General features: G+C 38.5%; 1 protein-coding gene across 5 annotated transcripts; it reads left to right on the forward strand.

The window, feature by feature from the left end:
• Window positions 1-1,333: 1,333 nt before the first annotated feature.
• ORMDL3 (ORMDL sphingolipid biosynthesis regulator 3) lies at window positions 1,334-21,229 on the forward strand. 5 transcript variants are annotated; one of them, XM_087947115.1, is made up of 7 exons: window positions 1,334-1,533; window positions 2,270-2,435; window positions 7,409-7,470; window positions 9,352-9,409; window positions 14,705-14,896; window positions 18,934-19,085; window positions 20,799-21,229. In XM_087947115.1, the coding sequence occupies exons 5-7, from the start codon at window positions 14,723-14,725 to the stop codon at window positions 20,932-20,934; spliced, it is 462 nt and encodes a 153-aa protein (XP_087803241.1). In that variant the 5' UTR covers window positions 1,334-1,533; window positions 2,270-2,435; window positions 7,409-7,470; window positions 9,352-9,409; window positions 14,705-14,722; the 3' UTR covers window positions 20,935-21,229. The 5 variants fall into 5 exon arrangements, with proteins under 5 accessions (XP_087803241.1, XP_087803240.1, XP_087803242.1 ...); XM_087947114.1 differs by having other exon boundaries at window positions 1,334-1,517; XM_087947116.1 differs by having other exon boundaries at window positions 1,334-1,517; window positions 2,311-2,435.
• The last annotated feature ends 928 nt before the right edge of the window (window positions 21,230-22,157 follow it).

The raw sequence follows: 22,157 nt of genomic DNA on the forward strand, positions 1-22,157 counted from the left end.
ACTCCCACAACTTCTGAAGGCAAAGTGTTCCATTGGTTGATTGTTCTCACTGTCAGAAAGTTTCTCCTTATTTCCAAGTTAAATCTCTCCTTCAGTTTCCATCCATTATTCCTTGTCTGGCCTACAGGCACTTTAGAAAATAGCTTGACTCCTTCCTCTCTATGGCAGCCCCTCAAATATTGGAAGACTGCTATCATGTCTCCCCTGGTCCTTCTCTTCACTTGACTGGCCATGACCAGTTCCTGTAACCGTTCTTCATATGTTTTAGTCTCCAGTCCCCTAATCATCCTGGTTGCTCTTCTCTGTACTTTTTCTAGAGTCTCAACATCTTTTTTATAGTGTGGTGACCAAAACTGGATGCAGTACTCTAGGTGTGGTCTAACTAAGGCTTTATAGAGTGGTATTAGTACCTTCCTTGGTCTTGATTGTATCCCTCTGTTAATGGAACTTAGGATTGCATTAGCTTTTTTGGCTGCTGCTGCACACTGCTGGCTCATATTTAGCTGGTTGTCCACTAAAACTTAGTTGTCCCTCTCACAGTTACTGCTATTGAGCCTGGTTTCATCCAGTCTATATGTGTACTTTTGGTTTTTCTTGCCTAAGTGTAGGACTTTACTTTTCTCTACATTGAATTTCATTTTTAATACTTAAAATATTCCAAAATAGCCAACACATTTCTAACTATCTTTTAAATAAAATCCTACAGATTCTCATGAATACATTCTTGTAAAATTATTTTCAATCTATCAGTTAGAATTGTTATAGATCTGTCCATAATCTGCCTGTTCCTCTGTAAATTTCAGTAATTTTGTTTCTTTAGATACCAATAGTCGTCTATTTTCTCTAGAGGAATGTCACCTCCTTTATAAGAACTTGAAACAATATTCATAAAACGCTTTTTGCATGGCCACGTTGTCCATTTATATAGTTTGTCCCTCTTATAATTTCAGTATTATTTTCTTTATGTAATTTATATGCTGGTTTCTATTTCTCTGATAGCATCTCAGTCTGCCTTAACAGAACAGAGATGCCAGACCGGACCAAACTCTCTTCCCCAATATAGTCCGGGATGGTAGAAAACTGAGTTTTACTTGTTATGTAAATTGGAATAATATTTGAGTTGTGATTTCAAAATCCTTCTGCATCAACAAAAACTAGCAGGAACTGGAACAAAGTAGTCCAGCGGGGCTGTAAGGGAAATTACCTAGCCAGAAGCCACCCGATTTCGCTCTCCGTAATTCGTCTAGAAAATTCGTTCAGAAAGCTGAACACGCTCGAAGAGAGCGACTTCCACGTGCTCTCTTGCAAACTACATTTCCCAACATGCTTCGCCGTCTACTGGTGATGATGCACTAAAAAGGAGGTACTGCGAAAGCTCGTTCTCTGTTGTCAGAGCTTAAAAAGCGGGGATTGAGCTGCGGGGGTCTCTCTTTCTCTCGGAAGGACACCCCCCACCCCTTTCAGTAGACTTGCATCAGAGGGAAGCGAGAAGGCCGGCCTGCCGTGTGCATTGGAAAGTAAGGGAAGGGAAGGGTAGGGAAGGGAGCTGAGAACTGGGCTCGCCTGCTCCCAGCGAAAAGTAGGCAAAGGCACAACGCGGGGAGGAGGGTTTGAGTATTTGATAGTAAAGAAAATTAGGAATGGGGAGGCGGACAAGAAAGCCAAATTTAAAATTTGTGTCTCGGGAGTAGACAGGTAGACACAATGGTGAAGGGAGTGTGCAAAGCAAATGGGACAAAAACCTTCCTATTTCTACTGGGAGGGAGTTGCATAGATTAAGAACAAGTATATGAGGTTTATTTTTTTCGAGTAAGGGGCGTGGGTGAACGCTTGAAGTAACGTGTAATGCTCCAATTACTGGGAAAAAATGATACCTTGTTCAGAAAACCTGGTGAATAGATAAGAAAGGGGGACAGTAGAATTTGAGAAGTTAGCAATAAAAGTGCCTGCCGATTTTCAAAGGCTCGGTTACAGGAGTAAAGTTGGCAATAAAGCCAATGTGAAACAATATACGAGGTACCTACATACATGCACACAGTTTCTGTGTCAGAGCACAAGCCTAAACTTAATTCCTGAGAATTATGAGTCATTTTGCTTAAAATTCCAGTATTATATTTTGGTCCTGAGTTTTAGTCTGTGCATGCCTTGAGAAGGGTCAAATAATGGACTAATGAAGATTTGTAGTTTAAGACTGAACTGATGGTGTCAAAAAAGGATAGGAAAAAAAAATCTATAAATGCTGCAAATGAAACAAAGTTTCCTTATTTAGTTACAGCTATCAAAAAGACATCACCAAATGTTATTCTACAGGGGTCTTTTGCTTAAAAGGTGGTTAGATGATCCATCAATTAATAAATGCATCAACCTGGAATATAGAACTGAATATATTACACATTTTTTTGCTACCCAGAATTTCTGGCACCGGAATTAGCAAGGTAAGATTTTTAAGCAAAAAAAAAAAAAAAAAAGAATGAGCAAGAGGTTTCCCAATGCAGCACATTGGCTTGTAATATTTTGAAATAATAGTTTTAACGTACTCAGAGCCCCCGTCCCCATCAACCATAACGTCCAAAGTCTTACTTATTATACTCATGCCCTTTCATCACCTTTTCAAATACTAATGAGTTTGCCAAGGTTTCTAGCTCCAGCAATCCCATTCTGTTATATTTGCCTGACTTGCCCTGGTAAGTTGTTGAATTTAGTCAATTTTAATTAGTTCCAAAAATATAGATAAGAGCAAACTTGATTAGACTTGGATGGGAGACCAACAAGAAATACCAGGTCTGTGGTTTACACTTGGGAAGTCAGAAAACTTCCCAGCAAAAGGGAATAGTAAACCTAAAGTAAATCATACTTTTGCTGAGAAAACCATGTTAATGTGTCAATGAAATCACCAGAAGTTGATCCTGATTCACAAGAGACTGCTTTTAACATTTGGCTTCACATTTATTGAATTAAAGAATCTGAAAATACCAAAACCAGACTGTAACCTCCCTTAATTCATGATTTAGATGTCTTCTAATGACTGTTAAATAAAATGCTCCAAAGCAGACAGTTGATGTTCTCCCTTTCTCCCCACATAACAGGTAATAGATTTCTATCTCCAAGAATTAATATAGATCAATAGATTAAGATTCAAATAGCTGGATCTTAATCTGTGGAGTCCTTAAATGCCCAGAGTTTGTTTGTAGCTGTTTCATTACCCAGCATTACTCAATGCTCTGATCAGTGTACTGATGTTGTTATTGTTGGGTAATGAAACATCTGCAAGCAAACAACATCTGCAAGCTCAGTGAGCACTAAGGACTTCCCAATTCAACTCTGAGCTATATATATATATTCTCTTTAATTGATCTTGAATTTGAAGAAATCAAGATAAGTTTTGGGAGGAGTAAAAAATATCGAAAACAAGATAGAATCAATATATAACATAATATGGGAGGTAAAAATGAAGGCTTACATAGCAACGTATATGCCTGATCTTTAATTCAAATAAGTTAATACTTTAAAAAAGCTAAAGAACTACATGAAACTACCAGGAACCTTCATTGCAAGCTAATGTCTGTTTAGTTGGATTTTTATTCAAAGCCAAGCGGAATAAAAATTAGCTAAATATGGTGGAAAGGCTATTTTGGGAACTATATGCTGGAGTTTAAAAAGAAAAAGTAATTGGTCACAATAGTTCTCATCCTGCTGTAAGAATGAATGCCTAATCAGGAACCTCTTAAGAGTTTTCAAAGCATCCTGCAATTAGAGGTGATGAATGGATTGGAGAAGGACACATACACATATACACCCTCACTCACTCACTACCATTACTCTGAAGTATTTTTTGTTGGACTTCATACCAAAGGAATAAGGTGGTAAGAATTTAGAAATGGTAGAGAATTATTGCATCACTTTGCAGGTATGAGATTACCTGCTTAATGGTCTCTGCTGAGAAAGAGTAAAAAACGTTTGAGATTAACCAGTTAGACCCTTCTAGTATGCTATGCTAGATACTTCCTTGCAAAGGGGGGTGTTTTTCAGCGTGTGGAACCATTCCAAAATCCCCATGTGCAGCCAAAAGTGATTTATTGCCTGAAATATGCCCTACAACAACATCACCTTTTGTGGTTTGGCCAGAATGTATAGATTGGGTGGGCAGCCCTGAAATGACTAAAACAGCCATCATCCATTTTTGCAGGCATGTTGGTTTGATTTTGTCACTTCTTAATTGATTGTTACTGGTTAACGGGCTAGTTGATCATTCTAACGCTTGTCTTTTGGATAACCTAGTTCTATTTGAGGATTAACACATTCATTTTGCTATTGGGGCACAAATTAAGCTGTCCAGAAACTTAGTCTGATTTTATTCCCAGCGTTTGGCAATTCTTCAAGTGCTCTCTCCTTACAAGTGATATAGAAAGCCCTGCCAGTATATGTCCTGGATATTGGATATCATTACCTTACATATCTATCCAAAAATTCAACTTGCTCTTTTGAAAGCACTGTAGCCAATTTACCAGACATTTGCTCCGTGGCAATCCAAGAAAAAGATGTTCTCAGTTCAAAGTGCCTGATTATGGAATTTCCTTTCTGAAAATTTGTCATTTGTTAGCCTGAGGTGCCAACTAAAGAATGACCTTTTGGCTTTGGCTGAACTTATATTGAAGAAAGTGGCTCTTTCCAATTAAAATTGTATTTAAAACAGTTGCATTAAATCATGACAAAATATTCCACTCCAGCGAAGGTAGTTGAACTGGTCCTTCAAACAATCAAAAATCAAAGTGTGCAGGGGGTGGGTAGGTAGAAAGGAGAGGCCTTTCTTAAAAACATTTGCTCAACAAATAAGAATGTCAAGAATCAAAAGTTTCAGTTTCTGGCTAAAGTAAGCTCTTGAATATTCAATCTGGATATTCTTGACTTTTGTGACACTTAGTTATAACTCAAGCTGGGCAACTTAACAAATGTAGGGCCAAAATATTTTTTGCCAAAATATTTAAAACAGATGCAAGGAGACCAGTAAACAGAATGTTAAAAACATTTTAATCTATGACTTGCACTTATATTATAAAGCTTATCCCTTCGGCTCTATTTGCAAGATGTCTTGATAACTTCAGAAACAAACTGATATAGGGATCATTCTGAATATAACACCACTTCCTGATCACTTTATGGAAGAGCGAGCTAGATCAGGAATGTAGGATTGTGGTTTGCTTACATTCATCAGAATAAGATAAAAGGCAAGCTTAAGTTATATAAGAGGATGAAATACAAGGTGTTTCTTAGGATTACCTCTTGCTCCTTTAAAATGTTTGTTCTCAATACTATACATAGTTTTGTTATTTGTGGACACAAACAAGCTTTGCATAGTCAATAGCGGAAAATTATCAAACAAAATTTTAACAGATAGAATCAGGACTTTTTTGGCAAAACTACTCCACAATACAGATTTACAGTATGTCTTAAGATTCTACACCCTTTTAATGCTATCCTTCATTTGTCCATTGCTAGATTTCAAAAAATGGCATAAGCTATTAAAATGTCCTGGGATGCTGGTTGTATTTTTGTTTGCAAGTTAAACATGAACATATCCAGCATTATACCATATAATCTCCCTGAGTATTTTGCTTCCCTGTGAAAATAGCCTACCTCTAACTCCCTGAAATCTGAAATGGATGTTCCTTCACTCCTCCAGCTTTTCTTGAAATGCTGAAAAGGGTTAAATTCTTGGTGAAAGTTTGGGCCAACATTTTTAAAACTATGAATAGACACAGAATGTACCATATTCCATAGTCTTGCATTTTTCATTGGATCTCTGTAACATTTCTCTTTCATGAAGAAAAGAGAATATGAATGCACTACTTAAGAACAGAAAGAGTTATTTTTCGCCATTTAGTTTTAAGTTTCCAGCCTTCTCTGGCTGCTATTCACTGAAAATAAAGTAACTTTAAGGAAAGTTAAATACTATAATTGGTGTAGTCCTCATCCCATCCTTGTATGCAGCTGCAAATACAGCATTTAACAAAACTGATGTTAAAATAATGTAAAACTGACAAAGCTTTTATTTATTTTTTTAAAAAAAGAACCATAAACTAACATTAAAGTACTTAAAATCTATAAGTATTGTATAACATCATTGTAAGTCATGCATTTATAATGTATGCAGAATTGAAAAAGCAAAAGTAATACGTTGATTTGGCCACTCCAGGAATAGGTTGCTTCCAGTCAAAAGATTAATTTTTGAAAAATTGTTGGAACTTCCCCAGATTAATGTGGTAATGGGAGGGGCAGGAGGGGGAAGTGAATATATCAGTTCTCCAGTACATTACATTATTGGGGAGTATATATTGCATATACATAAAGAACTATTAATTACTAGCATCGATGATACCTAGTTTGAGTAATGAAATGTCTGCAAGAAAACAACCAAGCTCAGATAGTTTCAAGAACCGCCCCCAGAAGATCTATTAATTCAGCAAAAATTTCCCCTTCCCAAATCTGCCTACAGAAGCCAGACCATAACAAAAAAGAAACATGGGGGAAAGTTGTTTAAAGGTACAATTGCCTTAAAGAAAGTGACAATGATGTGATATATTGTTTCTCCCATGAATACACCTTTTCTCCCCATTGTCATTTCTAATTAGCTATACTAAAGTCTTAATAGAAGGAACACCTCAGCTTGAGGGCTAGACTAAAAGGTTGAATGAAATCCCCAAAGAAAGAAGTAATAAACAATTTAGCACAAACATCTGCACAGGAAGTCATTAGGAGTTCATCTCAAACTCCATCTTTTCCTCAGCAAACCCTGATAATACATGTTTTCCACAGGCAATGATGCTCACATTATTTCCCACCTGCTTTGAAAACCTTGATAACAATAAATATTTCCACAATGATGTTACAGTATCTTCTCATTATTTCCCCATATGTTTTGAAAAGTAACTTTCAATTTCAATTATTTGTATTAAAGGAGGCCAGTTAATACTTTTATCACAGCAAAGTCCTAATGATAGTAATAATCTCCAATGTTCTTTTCTGTTATTAGATAGCGTTGCCAGGGATTAACTACCATCTTTAAAAAAAATTAAAAGATGGACACAACTTCTCATCTCTCAACATCCATTCCCACTGAAGCAAAAGGAAAAAGTTGTAAAAGAGCAGCATTTTGCCATTGCAAACGTGATGTGCAGGTTTTTTTTTCCAATAGCCTTTTACATTTAGCTAATAGAATATCAGTAGGCCTCTTAAGTGGGAAGGTATTTGCAAAGATTTGAATGAAATTAGCTTTAATGCTGTGCCCCCTGACTTAAGTTATTTGGCCCAGATGTTTCCATTGTTGCAATTCTTTAAACTGAATGATATAGATATATGCTTACGTTATATTGCTCAACTCATCTTTTCAAACTTCTTATATTTCCTCAAGGTGCTCCAGATGGAAAAGGTCACATGAATCAATAGTTATGTGTCCTTGTGCCTATTGACTCAGTAAGTGTCTTTTAAAATAGGTGTATCATTTAGGAATAATAAAGGGGACTGCTTGACCCTTGTTTAGGCATAGTACTCACCTGGACAATCTGGCAAGAGATGAAGATATGTTTCTGAGTCATGTCATGTCTGATTATTGTGTATCATGTCACGTTTGATTGCGGGTCCTGTGCAGGGACAGCTGATCGATTGACAAAATCCTCCATGCATGCTTTCAAAATTCCAGGTGGGTTGGCTTGCCCTCCAAAAAGGCTGGGGCACTTAGCGTTCACTGACTGGCAGTCATATTCCACAATCTCATATCAGAATATTTATATGCCTTCCTTTTTTAATATAAAACTAGTTGTGTTCTCCTAAACGACTCTCCCCACCCCTTATCCTCTGAAGGTCAAAGTGAGTAGCCAGAATTTTTTGATAATTTCCAAGAAGTAGCTCAGATAATTTTTGGTGTTTCTCATTATGCCCAGGTAACACTGCTGCTTTGCAAACTGTCCTAGTTCCCATAGGTTTCCAGGTGTAATTCAAGGTCCTGGCTGTCATCCGTAGTCCTCAATGGCATAGCACTGAGCTAATTGTGGAAATGCCTTTCTCCCATTGTTTCTATTTAGCCCTCTAGAAACAGCAGAAAAGGCATGCTCTGGGTGTCTTCTGTCAAATAATATAATCTTGTTGGAATTCAGTTGTGTCTTCCTGTTCTATGGAATAACATCCTCCTGGAGATTTGGGTGGCCTCCAACCCTATTAGCTTTTCATGAGGCACTGAAGACCTGCCTGTTTCTCCAGGTATTTGGGTCAAAACGTTAGGTGAGCTCTGCTGTTGTTGCTACATTTGAGGGGAGTTATTGGGGAAGGGGTTGTACACTGGGAGTTGTACAATTAATACTTGCACACCACCCAGACCATGCATCATCATTTTACTTTCTCTCCAGTATCTTTTTTTAATGAGAAAGAATGTGAGATCACATAGAACCGTATAACTTATGAACATCATATTGCAGGGAGCACTTAGAATGAGGAGCACTTAGAATGAGGAGCACTTAGAATGAGGAGCACTTAGAATGAGGAGCACTTGTGGCCCCCTAGATATTATTGGACTCCAACTCCTTGTCAATCCTGATTATTATGATTCATGGTGAGAGCATGGCGTTGTAGCTCAAATGCTAGAGAACCACATATTCTCACCTTTGTACTAAACCATAGTTGGCCTTATTCCAGAAGAAGAAGAAGAAGGAAAGGGTACAAATCCAGGTTTATCACTTGTCTGATCATGCCAAGTTAAATATCCCATATGTGATTGAAGACAGATCCCATCATTCCTTTCCAGCATTGCTAATTGGGAGTGGACATCCAGAATTTTTCAAGGACACAAAGTTGAGGAAGGGAATGATAAACTTGATTCGAATCAAGATAAATAAAGATAAAAAGTAAATGTTCTTCCCTTTAAAGAAAGGTACATAGTACCCTTGGCACATACCTTATTTGGTTACCCTAAAGCAATGTCACAAGCATCTCTTCTGCTTTCCTTACAGTAATGAATTATGTAACTAATAAATGATTGCCCTTTTGGGTTAGCCAATGAATTGTTTATATAATCTTCAGGTGGACCGTTGTGTCACTTGGGTGAAATGAATTTTAAATAAATATAAAGACAGAGAGAAGTTCAATTTAAATAGCAAAAAAGACCTGTGGATAAGAAATGCTGAATATTACTGGTACTACTTGACATATTTTGTTTAGCAGATGTCATTTTTGTTATCTTAGCTGAGTAGAAAAACTATGCTGGGAGAAGATTTTTTTCTTTTTTAAATTTCACAGCACATGCTCTATTTCTCTGAGAAATCATTTTGTTCCATCCCTTATTCTCTTTTTCTGTTTAAACAGAATTGTTGCCGTCACATCTAGTTCTTTCCAAATATATCAGTCCTGCCCTGCCAGAGAGGTAAGCAAAGATTAATGTATGTATTAGGTAAATAATTTGCAGAAAACCTGGATCAATTGGGATTGTGGAACCAAGCCATAAGAATTCAATCCAAATATGCCCCTATTTATAAAGGTAGGCCTCAACTTACAACCATACATTAATGACTGTTCAAAGTTACAGTGGCACTGAAAAAAGTAACTTATAATTTATAACCATTGTAGCATCCCCACAGTCACATGATCAGAATTTGGGTGATTGGCAACTGGGATGTATTTAAAATGGTTGCAGTGTCCTGGGCAGGGGTCACCAATCTTTTGGACCTCAGGGACCACCAAACTCATAATTTTAATCCCGGGGACCATTAATATGAATTTTGACTGACGGTGGCTTGCTGATGTTGGTGGAAGAGAAAAGAGGGAGAGATCTAATCTAACCTCTCTCTTACACACACACACACACACACACACACACACACACAGAGGCAGGGGTGGGATTCAAATTTCTTAACCAGTTCTGTGGGCATGGCCTAATTTGTGGGTGTGGCTTACGGTCATGTGACTGGCTGGGAATAGCTTGTATGTAAATATTATAAATATGTAAATATAGAATTTTTTATTAATAAAAGAGAGCAACTTTTACCCAAAATCAGGCAGAGCAGGTAGGCAGATTGAGTTGCTCACAGAATCACAGATTCATTCAGAGATCTGTGAGATCGTCTACCTGAGCCTGTCACATAAAATTTGCTAGCAAGCAAACTCACAGAAATTAACTCACAACACATCATGTATGTAAATATTGATTTTTTTATTTTAAAAAAGCAGCTTTTACCCAAAAGCAGGCAAAGCAGGCAGGCAGATTGAGTTGCTCACAGAATCATTCAGAGATCTATCTTGCATTGACTAGCTGAGTCTGTCATATAAAATTTGCTTGCAAGCAAACTCACAAAATTAACTCACAACACACCATGTATGTAAATAAGAATTTTTTTATTTAAAAAGAGCGACTTTTGCCCAAAAGCAAGCAAAGCAGGCAGGCAGATTGAGTTGCTCACAGAAGCACAGACTCACTTAGAGATTTGTGTTTCTGCTATCGGCTAGCTGAGTCTACACTGCTTCAGTCCTAAGGAAGCTTTTAAGCAGAGCCGAAGATCTAAAGATTAGCTAAAAAGCAAAAAATCCAGTGATTTCCTGCTTTCTATCTAATCTAAATCTCCTGGCATAGCAGAACAGCTGATGGTCGGAAAAAGGAAAAATAGCAACTTAGCAGGCAAGTGAGTGAGTGGGCGGGGAGGGCGGGCCTTGTGTTTCTGCTCAGCCTGGATTAATTGCTTTGGGGGATGCTCTGGGGATGACATTTCTCTACGGACCACCAACATTTTCTCATGGACCACCGGTTGGTGACTGCTGTCCTAGGGTCATGTGATTGTCATTTGTGACCTCCCCAGCGACTTCTGACAAATAAAATCAAGGATTTCTTAAAAACCATGTTTCATTTAACAACTGGTAATTTGCTTAACAATCATAGCAAAAAAAATCATAAAATTGTCACTTAATCTTGCTTAACAAAAGAATTCTTGTTCCAACTGTGATTGTAAGTCAAGGAGTACCTAAATCCAGAACAAATCAGTAACCTGGATTTTGTACTCTGTGGCAAATGGAAACTCTGCTAAGAGAAAGAAAGAATCTTACTTTCTCTTTGCAGAGTCATCAAATGGCCCTGGAAATGTAGAATTTACATTTTTCTTCTTTACACTGACCATTGCATATACAGTACAGTGTTGCAATCATCAGTAAAATAAAATTCCACTTGTCTGCTTTTAAGGACTTTATAACACGTTTTTCATGAAACAAGCTAATTTCTATAGCTTGCTTTTTTCTTCACTGAGTCCTTTAAACAAATAACTCAACCATCCCAACTTTATAGACTTTTTACCACAATATAGAAATCTAACATGGCAGTATCTCCTAATGTGGTGGAGGAGAGAGTTCATCTGGATAAATATATGCTTATTTAGTCATAATTCAAGTTAGAGAAAGAGAGTTGACTCTGCATATTTCTGGACCCTTTGTTCTCTGGAAAAATCAGTGCTTCTGGAACCTTGATCCTATCTTTTCACAGTTAAAAAAATCAACAATTCTTCTCACAGTCAAAAATCCATACATATTATTAATTACTAATTTTTCAGTTGGATAAAAATGGACGGAAAAATCACTAGGCCAACCTAAACTAGATATAGGCCTAAAGAATTAGATTGATTTTTAAAAGTTAAAAAATGAAGTTATCATATGGATGAATCTCTAGATTTGAAATCTCATTGTTGTTAAATAATCGATGATAAAAGATTCAGAGCAGTTGTAGAAGGAAGCATTTTCACTTGTAACACTCCCACCCTGCCCTTTTAGTTAACTGCTAGAGAAAGGGAGAAAGCAAAGCTGAAGATGCCTGGAAGACACCAGGATCAAGACTATATTTAAAGTTAAGCATTTAAGAGCCATGGACCATGTGATGCATAAGATCTGATTGTAACCCATTAGTCACAGAAGCAAATAGAAACTGTTCTTGGGGGAAGCTAGGAGAATCTCCCAGGAGAACAGGAGAAGAATGTATGTAATGCACATGCCAATAAAAAGTAACCTGCAGTTTTATTGCATATTAACTGAGATAAGTGCTAATTTTCATTTATAAGACTATTGTAGAGATTTCAAGGAGAAACATTTGAATAGTACAAAAGAGCCCTGGCCCTTGGTTGAATTCCTAATATCCTAAGCATCTGTCTCTTGCTTTAGTAATGGACAAATATGATCACAGGTTGTTTATCTGATGAGTATATGACACGTAGCACATTAGTCACTGTCTCTGCCTCTCAAAAGTGAAACCTCAGTGGGATGTTAGATGTGCTTTGACTCTAAAATTGCCAGTGTATCAGGTTAAGTTCCCTTCTTTTTTTAAAATAAACTTTATTAGTCTATTATGTCTTTTAAAAACAAAAAGATTAAGTTCCTTTCATAACCATCTATCCAAATAGCTCTTTTATACCAACTGTGTGCCATTAAATCATTTTTTATTCTTAGCAAACACGTTTTTCTCCATAAAATTTTGCACCTATTTGCTGGTAAATACAAATCTCATTGTAAGATTATGCTTTGTAAAACACTTTAGGGGAAAAACAGTGCTCAGCTTAATGAAAGACAAACTTGGTATGCTTGCAAATATTTTGTCCTTTTTTATAGTCCTTATGTGTTTACTTTGTCAAATAGTTGGCACAATCAGGGCCAAATTGAAACAATATGGAGACGTGAAAGTCCTTGTTTATAACAAGTTCTGCATTCTTCATGTTCATTCAGTTAGAGTATTGAAGCAAATTGCAATGCCAAGGGGTAACAGTTTGCTCACAACAGATGCAAAGTATTAAAGTTTCCCTTCCACTTCAAAGTCTTATGTCAGAGTTACTATTGGCCCTGCCTGGTGTGAGATGTTAATAATTCAGCATTTACTTCAGCCTCCAAGCAACCTGCTTCGGAAGCCAATGCAAAGCATAGTGTTGAACAAATCAATACAGAGAAATAGATGAAGCAACATAGAATGCACATGTGAACTTGCTAAAGCAATTTTTACTGGAGAAGCACAGGAGTTCCAAATAAATAGTGATTGCATAAGATCTGACCCTTTTTCCTGGCACAGAATATTTAAAGCATTTTACTTCTATTCTAGTTGAATTGTATCCAGGTTTGCTTAATCTCGATTTCTGCAGTGGTCTCACTGCACATCTAGAAAACAGCCTTCATGATGTTACAGTTTTCTTCTGTGTATCAAAACCTGTGTATCCTCCAGTTACTGGAAATCATACATAGGATCCACTCAAATTTCTCAGGGCACTGTTTCCATTCCCCAGATGCTAACAAAGCAGTTTAAAGCTGTCCTATATATTCATAAAGCAACCCAAAAATTGTTTAGTGAGGGGGTAGCCTTACAATAGCATAAAGAAATAAAAATACCACACATTATGCCTACGAATCACTGTAAAATTTCAAGGAATACCATAAAGCAATTGGCGCTCAAGAGACCAAAAATGTTTTCTCATCATTTTCTCATCTACTGAACAATGTACACATTTTGGAGCTATGAAAATCTCCCATTCCCACCACAAAGAAAAAAAGGAAATAAATTGTTAGCTATGTTCCCCTTCCCCTGGAGGTTTTAGTTCACCTTGTATGCATTTGTTTGGCTGGGTTTTTGTTTTTTTTTTGGAGGGGGGGGGGAGTTTTTCCTCTACAAAAAAAAAATGCCATAAAGCAATCAATGCTCTCCTCAAGCCATAGAAGGAGAACAAAACTCTTTTCCCATCATTTTTTCATCCACTGAACTAATTACACATCCTGGAGCCATGAAAATTCCTCACTCCCACCATACAAAAAAAAAATATGAAAATAAATTGTTAGCTACTTCACTCTCCTCCTCAGTTCACATTATATACATTTGTTTGGCTGTTTGGGGGAAAAAATGAATTATTCCTCTGTAAAAATGCTTTTTATCTTCATTGCCATGTTTCCTTCTACATTTAAAAGACCTCTGCAAGCTATAATAATGAAATGGTAATGTTAGCATTTGCAATATGGATTCTTACCTCTAATTTTGGCTGATGCCCATACAGTAGGTGGAGAGGGAGAGGCATTCTAACTAAGATTTCCAGACAAGCACCAGGAACTGGATCCTGAAGCTTGGAGCCAGGCTGAGGCAAGGAAATTAACTACTCAAAAGCTTTTCAAAAGAACTAGCAGCTTGACATCTGTTTCAAATAAATCATTGATTGGAATAGGGGAGGGGGAAAATGCTGATGTTTACACCTGATTCAGAATTGATGCTAGATATAAAGTACATACAGATTTCAAATGCTTTATGTTTCTTCTTTGGAGGTTCCTGAGGGTTGTTGTTGTTTTAATTAAATAATAGGTATCTCTAAGCATGGTATCCTCTCAGTATGGAACCACAATTCCGTGTCTGATTGATGAGTTTTGTAGACTCAGTGCAATTAAACAACACAAGGCTGGGAAAGTATTCAAATCCATGCCTGCTTCCTTTCTCCCCTCTTTGGTGTGCATATGCACAGAGCAGTGCTCACATGCTCATCACAACTGTCAAAGTCTATCTTGAGAAATATTGGACATCATTGAGACTTGTGAGTCTGCATCTTGAGTTTGATGGTAGAATTGTTGCCTAACTGATATGGAAGAAAGCAAATTGATGATATTCTTTGGCATAGCGAAGTTGCATATTGTCTTTGATGCACCTTTGTTGCTCTGTGATCCATTCCAGGGCTGCTGTGCCAGAAAGATGAATGTGGGCACAGCGCACAGTGAAGTGAACCCAAATACCCGAGTCATGAACAGCCGTGGCATCTGGCTCTCCTACATCTTGGGAATTGGCCTCCTGCATGTGATTTTGCTCAGCATTCCTTTCTTAAGTGTTCCTGTTGTCTGGACCCTGACCAACCTCATTCACAACATGGTATGAAAGTATTCTTTGGCTTCACAAACAGATGCTTCTGCAACAGATAGTAGAAGGAGCCAAAATGGTGGTCCCTCTCTGTGATTTCTAAGCAAATAGGAAGGGGGGAACAGTCACATGAATGGTTGCTGTAGGGAATTCAGGTGCAATTGTTGCACAGCCCTACAGCCAGTGGGTATAATCTTTTCTATCTAGGAATCCATTTCCTAAACCTGAGTGCTTCCTTGAAGATCTCATCATCCTACCTAGATTCCTGGCTCAACTTGGAAACTAGCCATACATCTCAGCTAAACAATTGTAGATTTGGGGGCCCGTTTGATGTGTCTGCTCCTATTTTCTTTCAGTGTTCTCTGGCACTTTAGGATAATGTGAGGATGGGTTAATTATCTAGTGAAAATGTCCATCACATCACCTGGGACAAGGGTAGCAGTGGAATTAGCTGAGTAAGGTATTTGAAGCAGAATATTCACATATAAAGATCTTAGTTTACTAAATCAAAGCCCAGTAAAGTGTCAAAGTGGCATTCACGCTGCTTTCTATCATGCTTAGCTTATAACTATCATTTCCCTTTCCAGAGAAAAAAAATCTTGGTTTAGTTTGTATTAGTTTGCAAAATCAACTTTGATGTGTTGGTGAATAATCAAGATTAATTCACATTTCCTGGGTTACCTACAGTAGGAAACAGTTATTTAAAGGAGAGTTAGAAAGTTGGAGATTTGCAGTTCTACACTCTCTTGCCTTTGATTGAGTTGTTCAGAAGAATTAATTAATGGCTGCCTATCCCTGTTTTGAGAACTATAGTCATGATAGATTCACTAAGCCCAGTATAGATGGGATAGAGTCAGTGGTTCAATACTAATTTGTCCTACAGTGAAATATTAAGCCATGGGTGTGTATCAGATCTGACTGATATACACATGTTCATTCACACTACTCTTCCTGGATTTATGTACATTTTAGGTAGTCCTTGCTTAACAGCTACAGTTGAGATTGGCAATTCCATCACTAAGTAACTCAACTGTTAAACAAGACATCACATGATTGTAACAGATTTATGACCTCACTTCCACCCTGGTTGTTAAGTGAATCATTCTGGATCATTGAACGAAACATTATGTGACCACTACTTGTCATTCTACTGCTCTTTTCTCTATTGACTCTGCTTAGCAGAAGTCAGCTGTGATGTGTACAAATCACAGAACATTATGAGAGTTGTAAGCTCCCGGTGAGTTGTGAAGCAACTGGAATGATCATATCACCATGGAGACCTTGCGATGGTTGTATAAGAACCAGTCATAAAATTGTTTTTTCAGTGGTATTGTAACTTTGAATGGTCTCTAAATGGGGCAATCATTAAGCAAGGATTGCTTGTATATATGAGGTGGAGGGAGAATCAACCCCCCCCCCAAAAAAACCCCAAATTCTTATATTCCTGTAAGAATAGGAAAAATTGCATAAGTAAACCAAATATGGCATGCAAAAGAGCTTCATGGAGAACATAAGGCGAAATGTAATAGAAAGTAAAACCTTAAAAACTACAGTATAACAATTGTGAGCAGTTTCGGGAAAGTGGCTTTTTTCTGTTTCAATATGATCAGCCAGTCATTTAAGCTGATTTGCATCTTAGAGTAAGGTCCCCTCAGTTCATCTTTTCATGTTCTTCTACCTGACCATTTCTACTAGACGATCAGTAGTTGCTGAAATGGTTGTACAAGTGGAACACTGAGTGAAACACGGAGAGCTGCAGCCCAATTGCAGGCCAGAAAGATTGTGTAAAACCAATTTTGTCATATAAGAATCTACTTGCCAACTGGGGCTTTGCACTCCAGTTGGTGGTTGTTAAAAGTGGAAAATATAATTTAGTGTTTCCCCGCTAAAATGTAACATAATCTGCAGTCATTTTACTCAGTGTTTTTACTCTTGAAATATAGAGTGGGCTATAAGGGTCTGATCCATCTATTATCCTACAACCAGGGGTGGGATTCTACAGGTTCGCACCTATTCGCTAGAACCAGTTGTTAACATTCTAAGCAGTTCGGAGAAACGGTTGTTAGAAGAAATTACTGTCCTAATCCTGTAAGGAAGGCAGGAAGGAAACATTCTGGTGTTGCTTACAGAAACTGCCTCTCCGTTAACCCTTTTTACATTCTTGGCAGGACTAGACTTCCTGTCTCAGGAACTTCTCTGGAGTTTTTTCCCCCCTCCTTTGCTGATACTTTGCTTGGTGGAGTGACCATTTAAAGTTACAGTGGCACTGAAAAAAGTGACTTATGACCATTTTTCACACTTACGACTGTTGCAGCATCCCCACAGTCATGAGAGGCCAGGCGAGGAGATGCATGCCTCAATGTGAGTGATGTTGAGTTGGCCACGCCCAGCCAGTCACATGACCACCAAGCCACGCCCACCAACTAAGCCACGCCCACAGAACCGGTTGTTAAAAAAATTGAATCCCACCCCTGCCTACAACCCAAAGATTATGCCAAAATCTCTTGTTCAGCAAAGGGCAGCTTTATTGCCAGAACCTTTGCACCTGCTCAGGCATATATGACTGCTTCGCACACAGAGAAAAATATCACCACCTTTGCCTGGTGCTGATATTTCACACATCAACACTAGTCTAGGGAAGATGAGATGTTAATCATCTCAGTGGCTATCATTCATTGTACCAATTTCTAGCCTATTAAGTATCTCTGTCAGTTTATCTTCTCTAGCCTCTTGGAGACTAATTTTTGCTTCTCTCCTCCTTGATCTGTGTGTCCATCAATTTGTATGCCCCAGATCTGGCTTTCCACTTATGTTCTATTGCCTGTAGTTTAGCTCCCCAGTGAGCTCTGATATATGATGATGCTGAAGAACTCTTTGGCACAGCTCTTGTCTCGTGGCTGCAAACCAATGAAATACCTAAATCAAAAAGAACCAGGGAGGATTATAGCATAAAATTTGCCAGTAGTCATTTCCATGGATGTAAAGAAATTTCATACTGACTGTTATTCTTCTCTCAAGAAAACATGTCTACTCAAAGCTAGCATTTTTGCCCTTTGGGGGGGACATTGCTTCTTAGGTTGAGAGTCAACCTGTGGTTAAGGTAATGGAACAGGAGCAAGGACATCTAATTCCAGTCCTCTTTTGCACCCAGAAGCCAGCTGGGTTACCTTGGCCAAGTCTAGCTTATTAGCTTATTTTAATAATGTGTTGGTAAGCAGAAAGCCCTTGTTGTATCATGTACAGGTAGTCAGGGGTGGGATCCGACCGGTTCGATCCGGTTCTATAGAAGCAGGAGCTCTGAAGAGCAGCTACACTGAACCAGTTCACTGGGATGAGGTTTTGGTCTGCTGTTTGGCCTGCCCGCCCACCCGGGCTCTATGCTGTCCTTTAACAAGGCAGTTGTTAAGCACCTGATTTTACAAGCTTTTTTTGCCATGATTGTTAAATGAATCAAAGAGTCATTAAATAAATCCAATTTGCTCAGTTGACTTTTCTGATTGAAATCCAGCTGGGAAGGTCACAAATGGCAATCACACATGACTCCAGGATGCTAAGTACATGCCAGTTTTGTTCATGTGAATTTTGTTCATGTGATTGTGGAGAAGCTACTGCAGTCATAAATGCAAGGAGTTACATATTTTTGAAGTGCAGTTGTAAACTCAAATGGTTATTAAACGAATGGACTAAGGACAACCCATACTGATAGTTTCATTCTATGAAATAGCTACAGTTTTTAGCAGTGAAACAACCACTAAAAAAAAAAAAAATCAATCATAGCCTGTCATTGTGTCAGTGATAACTTAGGAACCTGAGATGAGATTAAGCCTCCTTTCTATTTTTTTAGTTACCGTGCACTAATTCTTATTGAAACAGTGGTTTTGGACTTTACTCAGCACTTTCCCTTATTGTATCATTTCCATTGCAAGAATATTGTAATGTATGTCATTTTCACCTTTCTCATCGCTTAAACCGCTAACCAAAAGAAAAATATGCAGCCAAGCAAGCTAAAAAGTCCAACTAAACTACCAAGCCTTTGTGTTGTCTTACAGTGTATGTACATTTTCTTACACACTGTGAAAGGAACGCCGTTTGAGACTCCTGATCAGGGGAAGGCCCGGCTGCTCACTCACTGGGAACAGATGGACTATGGAGTGCAGTTCACTGCGTCTCGCAAGTTCTTGACTATCACACCAATTGTACTGTGAGTACCAAAGAGACCGTGGTTGGAAACCCTCTTCTATTGTTATTTTCCAATTTCAGCATGCAGGGAGTGCTGCAGTTTGCACTGAAACAGGGGGATTCAAGCTCTGTATGGAAGACCATTTAAAACAAGATTGTCAGGATTCCAGCAGTTACTCCAATTAAATCATGAGCCTCGAGCCACACTCCCAAAACTTCTTTGGATTTTATTAGAGGTTAACATTCTGGAATTTGCCTGGGCATAGTCAACTCTGAGACACGTAAAACATTTTGTATGCACATTTTATAGTTGTCAAAGATGGGCAAAGTCATAGATACCTCATAGTTATGTCAAGTGTAGAGCAGTCTAGAACTACATCTTTCAGTCTCCTTCTCTGTTGGCCTTGCTGATGAAATTTTTGCCAAGAGTTGTAGGTCAGCAGATGGGGGAAGGGGATATTACACATTCCTAATTACTGGTTCACAGCCTTGGTTTAAATCATATAACCTAAGAACATAAAGGATTAGATGGATTAGATCTTACCTAAGGCTTATCTATCCAGCATTCTGTTTCCTGCATTGAAGCAATACATCTTGCTTCAATGCAAAATGTGTATCACATTCATGCTTGTATGCTTAAATATGCTTTATTGAATTAACCATAGTTTGCTGGTTTGCACAAGACAAAAAAAAAAACACCCACATGAAAGCATAGTGGATGTGGAAAACCAATTATTGCTTTATATACTTCCCAACCTGATGACAATTTGAAAAACCAGTGGCAAGTCATGGGGACGTTGTCTCTTCCCTGAGTTCATCAACAGCATTCATCAACCTCTCTTCCTCAGGTTTATCACCTGTTCAAGTAGGCATCTTCATCCCATCTTGTGGTAGCCAGTTTGGTACGTTAGTTATTTCCAAATGTTCATAATCCCTGTTTTCTTCTTGCCCCAATTTCTATCCTCAGATGACAATAGAAAATTGGGTTGCAAAAGAGATCAGTGAAGCCACTACAAAGGAGTGGCAAAAAAATATATATTATTTTTTGCATCCTATGTTTTACTGCCTTCCTTCAGTCCTCCAAGTGGAAAGGATTAGCCAGAGGCCACATAGAATCAATAACCATATAAGATTGTTCTTTTTTTCTACCTACTCTTTAAAAGACGCAGTAGATAGGATAGTCTCAGAGTTATGTGCAATTATATTGCACATAACTCTGAGATTTATTTATTTTTTCGGAGCACTTTATAATGCCGTGGCATTACTGCTATCTTGGTTGGGATTTACAAAAATCATTGGGTGGAATTGAAATAATTATCTAATCTTCCTTTAGTTACCACAGTTGGGAATGGCAGTTTGGTCACTACAGTCTTACTTCAGCTTTCCTTTATAGACCTGCAGAGATTGTAAATGTGAGGATGGGTTCTAAAATTATTTTTCCACCACAATCATAACTGCTAATGATCACTGCAAAAGACAGTCTCTAAACAGACTGCAGATAGCATCCCCCCCCCCCCACTTTGATATCATCCAGTTGTGTAGAACAGGGGTCTCCAACTTTGGCAACTTTAAGACTTGTGGACTTCAACTCCCAGAATTCTTCAGTCAGCTTTGCTTTCCACAAGTCTTAGAGTTGCCACGGTTGGAGACCCCTGGTGTAGGATAAGGGACGAATATTTGAAAGTATTTTAAGCACTATTGTAAAACTGAAACTCCTTTCTTTTCCTTTCCACAGTTATTTTTTTACCAGTTTCTACACAAAATATGACCGGGTACATTTCATCATCAACACCATCTCTTTGATGAGCGTCTTGATCCCCAAGTTGCCTCAGCTGCATGGTGTCCGTATCTTTGGAATCAACAAGTATTGAGTTTGGCTGGGGTGGGGGTCTTTTCTCTCCCTTCCTGGTGAGCTGTGAAATACCAGAGTGAGAACCCCACTTTCTTTGCTCTGGCTGCATCTTCAGGTTAGGATTGCAGGACAGCTCTTTTTCTCAATGGGTACATTGCACAGGATTGCAAAATATAACCAGCTCTGGGCTTGCAAAGAGACAAGAGGAAGCTGAAACGTATGATAATTAATCTTGTTATTGTTTCTTCTCAAGAATCTGAAAATAGATGCGGGCACACACTGCTATAGAAAAGGCATTCCTCGTTTGTTCTCTAGTACAGGGGTCCCCAACCACCGGTCCGCGGACCGGTGCCGATCCGCGGAACAAGTCCTACCGGGCCGCTGGCTTGCTGGCGCCGCCATCTTTTTGATGAAAAAGTGCTTCCGGTGAGCTTTTCCGGGTAGAAAGCTCACCGGAAGCACGTTTTCATCAAAAAGATGGCGGCGCCAGCCGTGAGCTTTTCGGGTGAAAGCCATTTCTACCCGGAAAAGCTCACCGAGCGCATGCCGCCATCTTTTTGATGAAAAAGTGCTTCTGGTGAGGTCACGGGAAGCACTTTTCATCAAAAAGATGGCGGCGCCCAGCTGATGCTGGTACCGGGCCGTGGCGCCCAGCTGATGCCGGTACCGGGCCGCGGCGTAAAAAAAGTTGGGGATCACTGCTCTAGTAGGAAAGGATTCTGGTTCAGAAGGACAATAAAAAGCCTCATTCGAGGTGACACTCATTTAAGATGATGGCAAATGCACTTTAACATCAAACTGTCCCATTGGGGGAGTTTGACTTGCTCATTGAAAGGGCTATATCAATATCAGAAATATTAAGCTAGAGCTATGAAAAGAATAGTCAGATTTCTCTCAATTGTTTATAAATGCCTTTAATGAAGTAGACGCAGGATTAGGGTAGAAGAAGAGAGGAAGAAACAGAGGAAATGCCTTTGATTTTGCAGTGGGTGCTGCGGTTTGAATCCCAGCTTCCCCACTGGCACTCCTGGCCAGAGAATTACGCCTCTTGGAGCACAAATGGCTTACTGTGAAGTTACATGAGGGCAGAAGTGAAGAAAACAAGGAATGTGGCTAAAAATAATAATAATCAGGGCCTCATTTCCAATTATCTTTCTCCTTGTCAGAAATCCAACAGTAGTAGAGTATTAAGATCTGTTATTGATTACTTATTTATGACAGTGCTGAAACTCAGAAGCTAGT

This window comes from Notechis scutatus, chromosome Z (genome assembly GCF_049901735.1).
Source record: "Notechis scutatus isolate UNSWTSFEM ecotype Mainland chromosome Z, rNotScu1.2, whole genome shotgun sequence".
In the NCBI taxonomy this organism is placed as follows: domain Eukaryota; kingdom Metazoa; phylum Chordata; class Lepidosauria; order Squamata; family Elapidae; genus Notechis; species Notechis scutatus.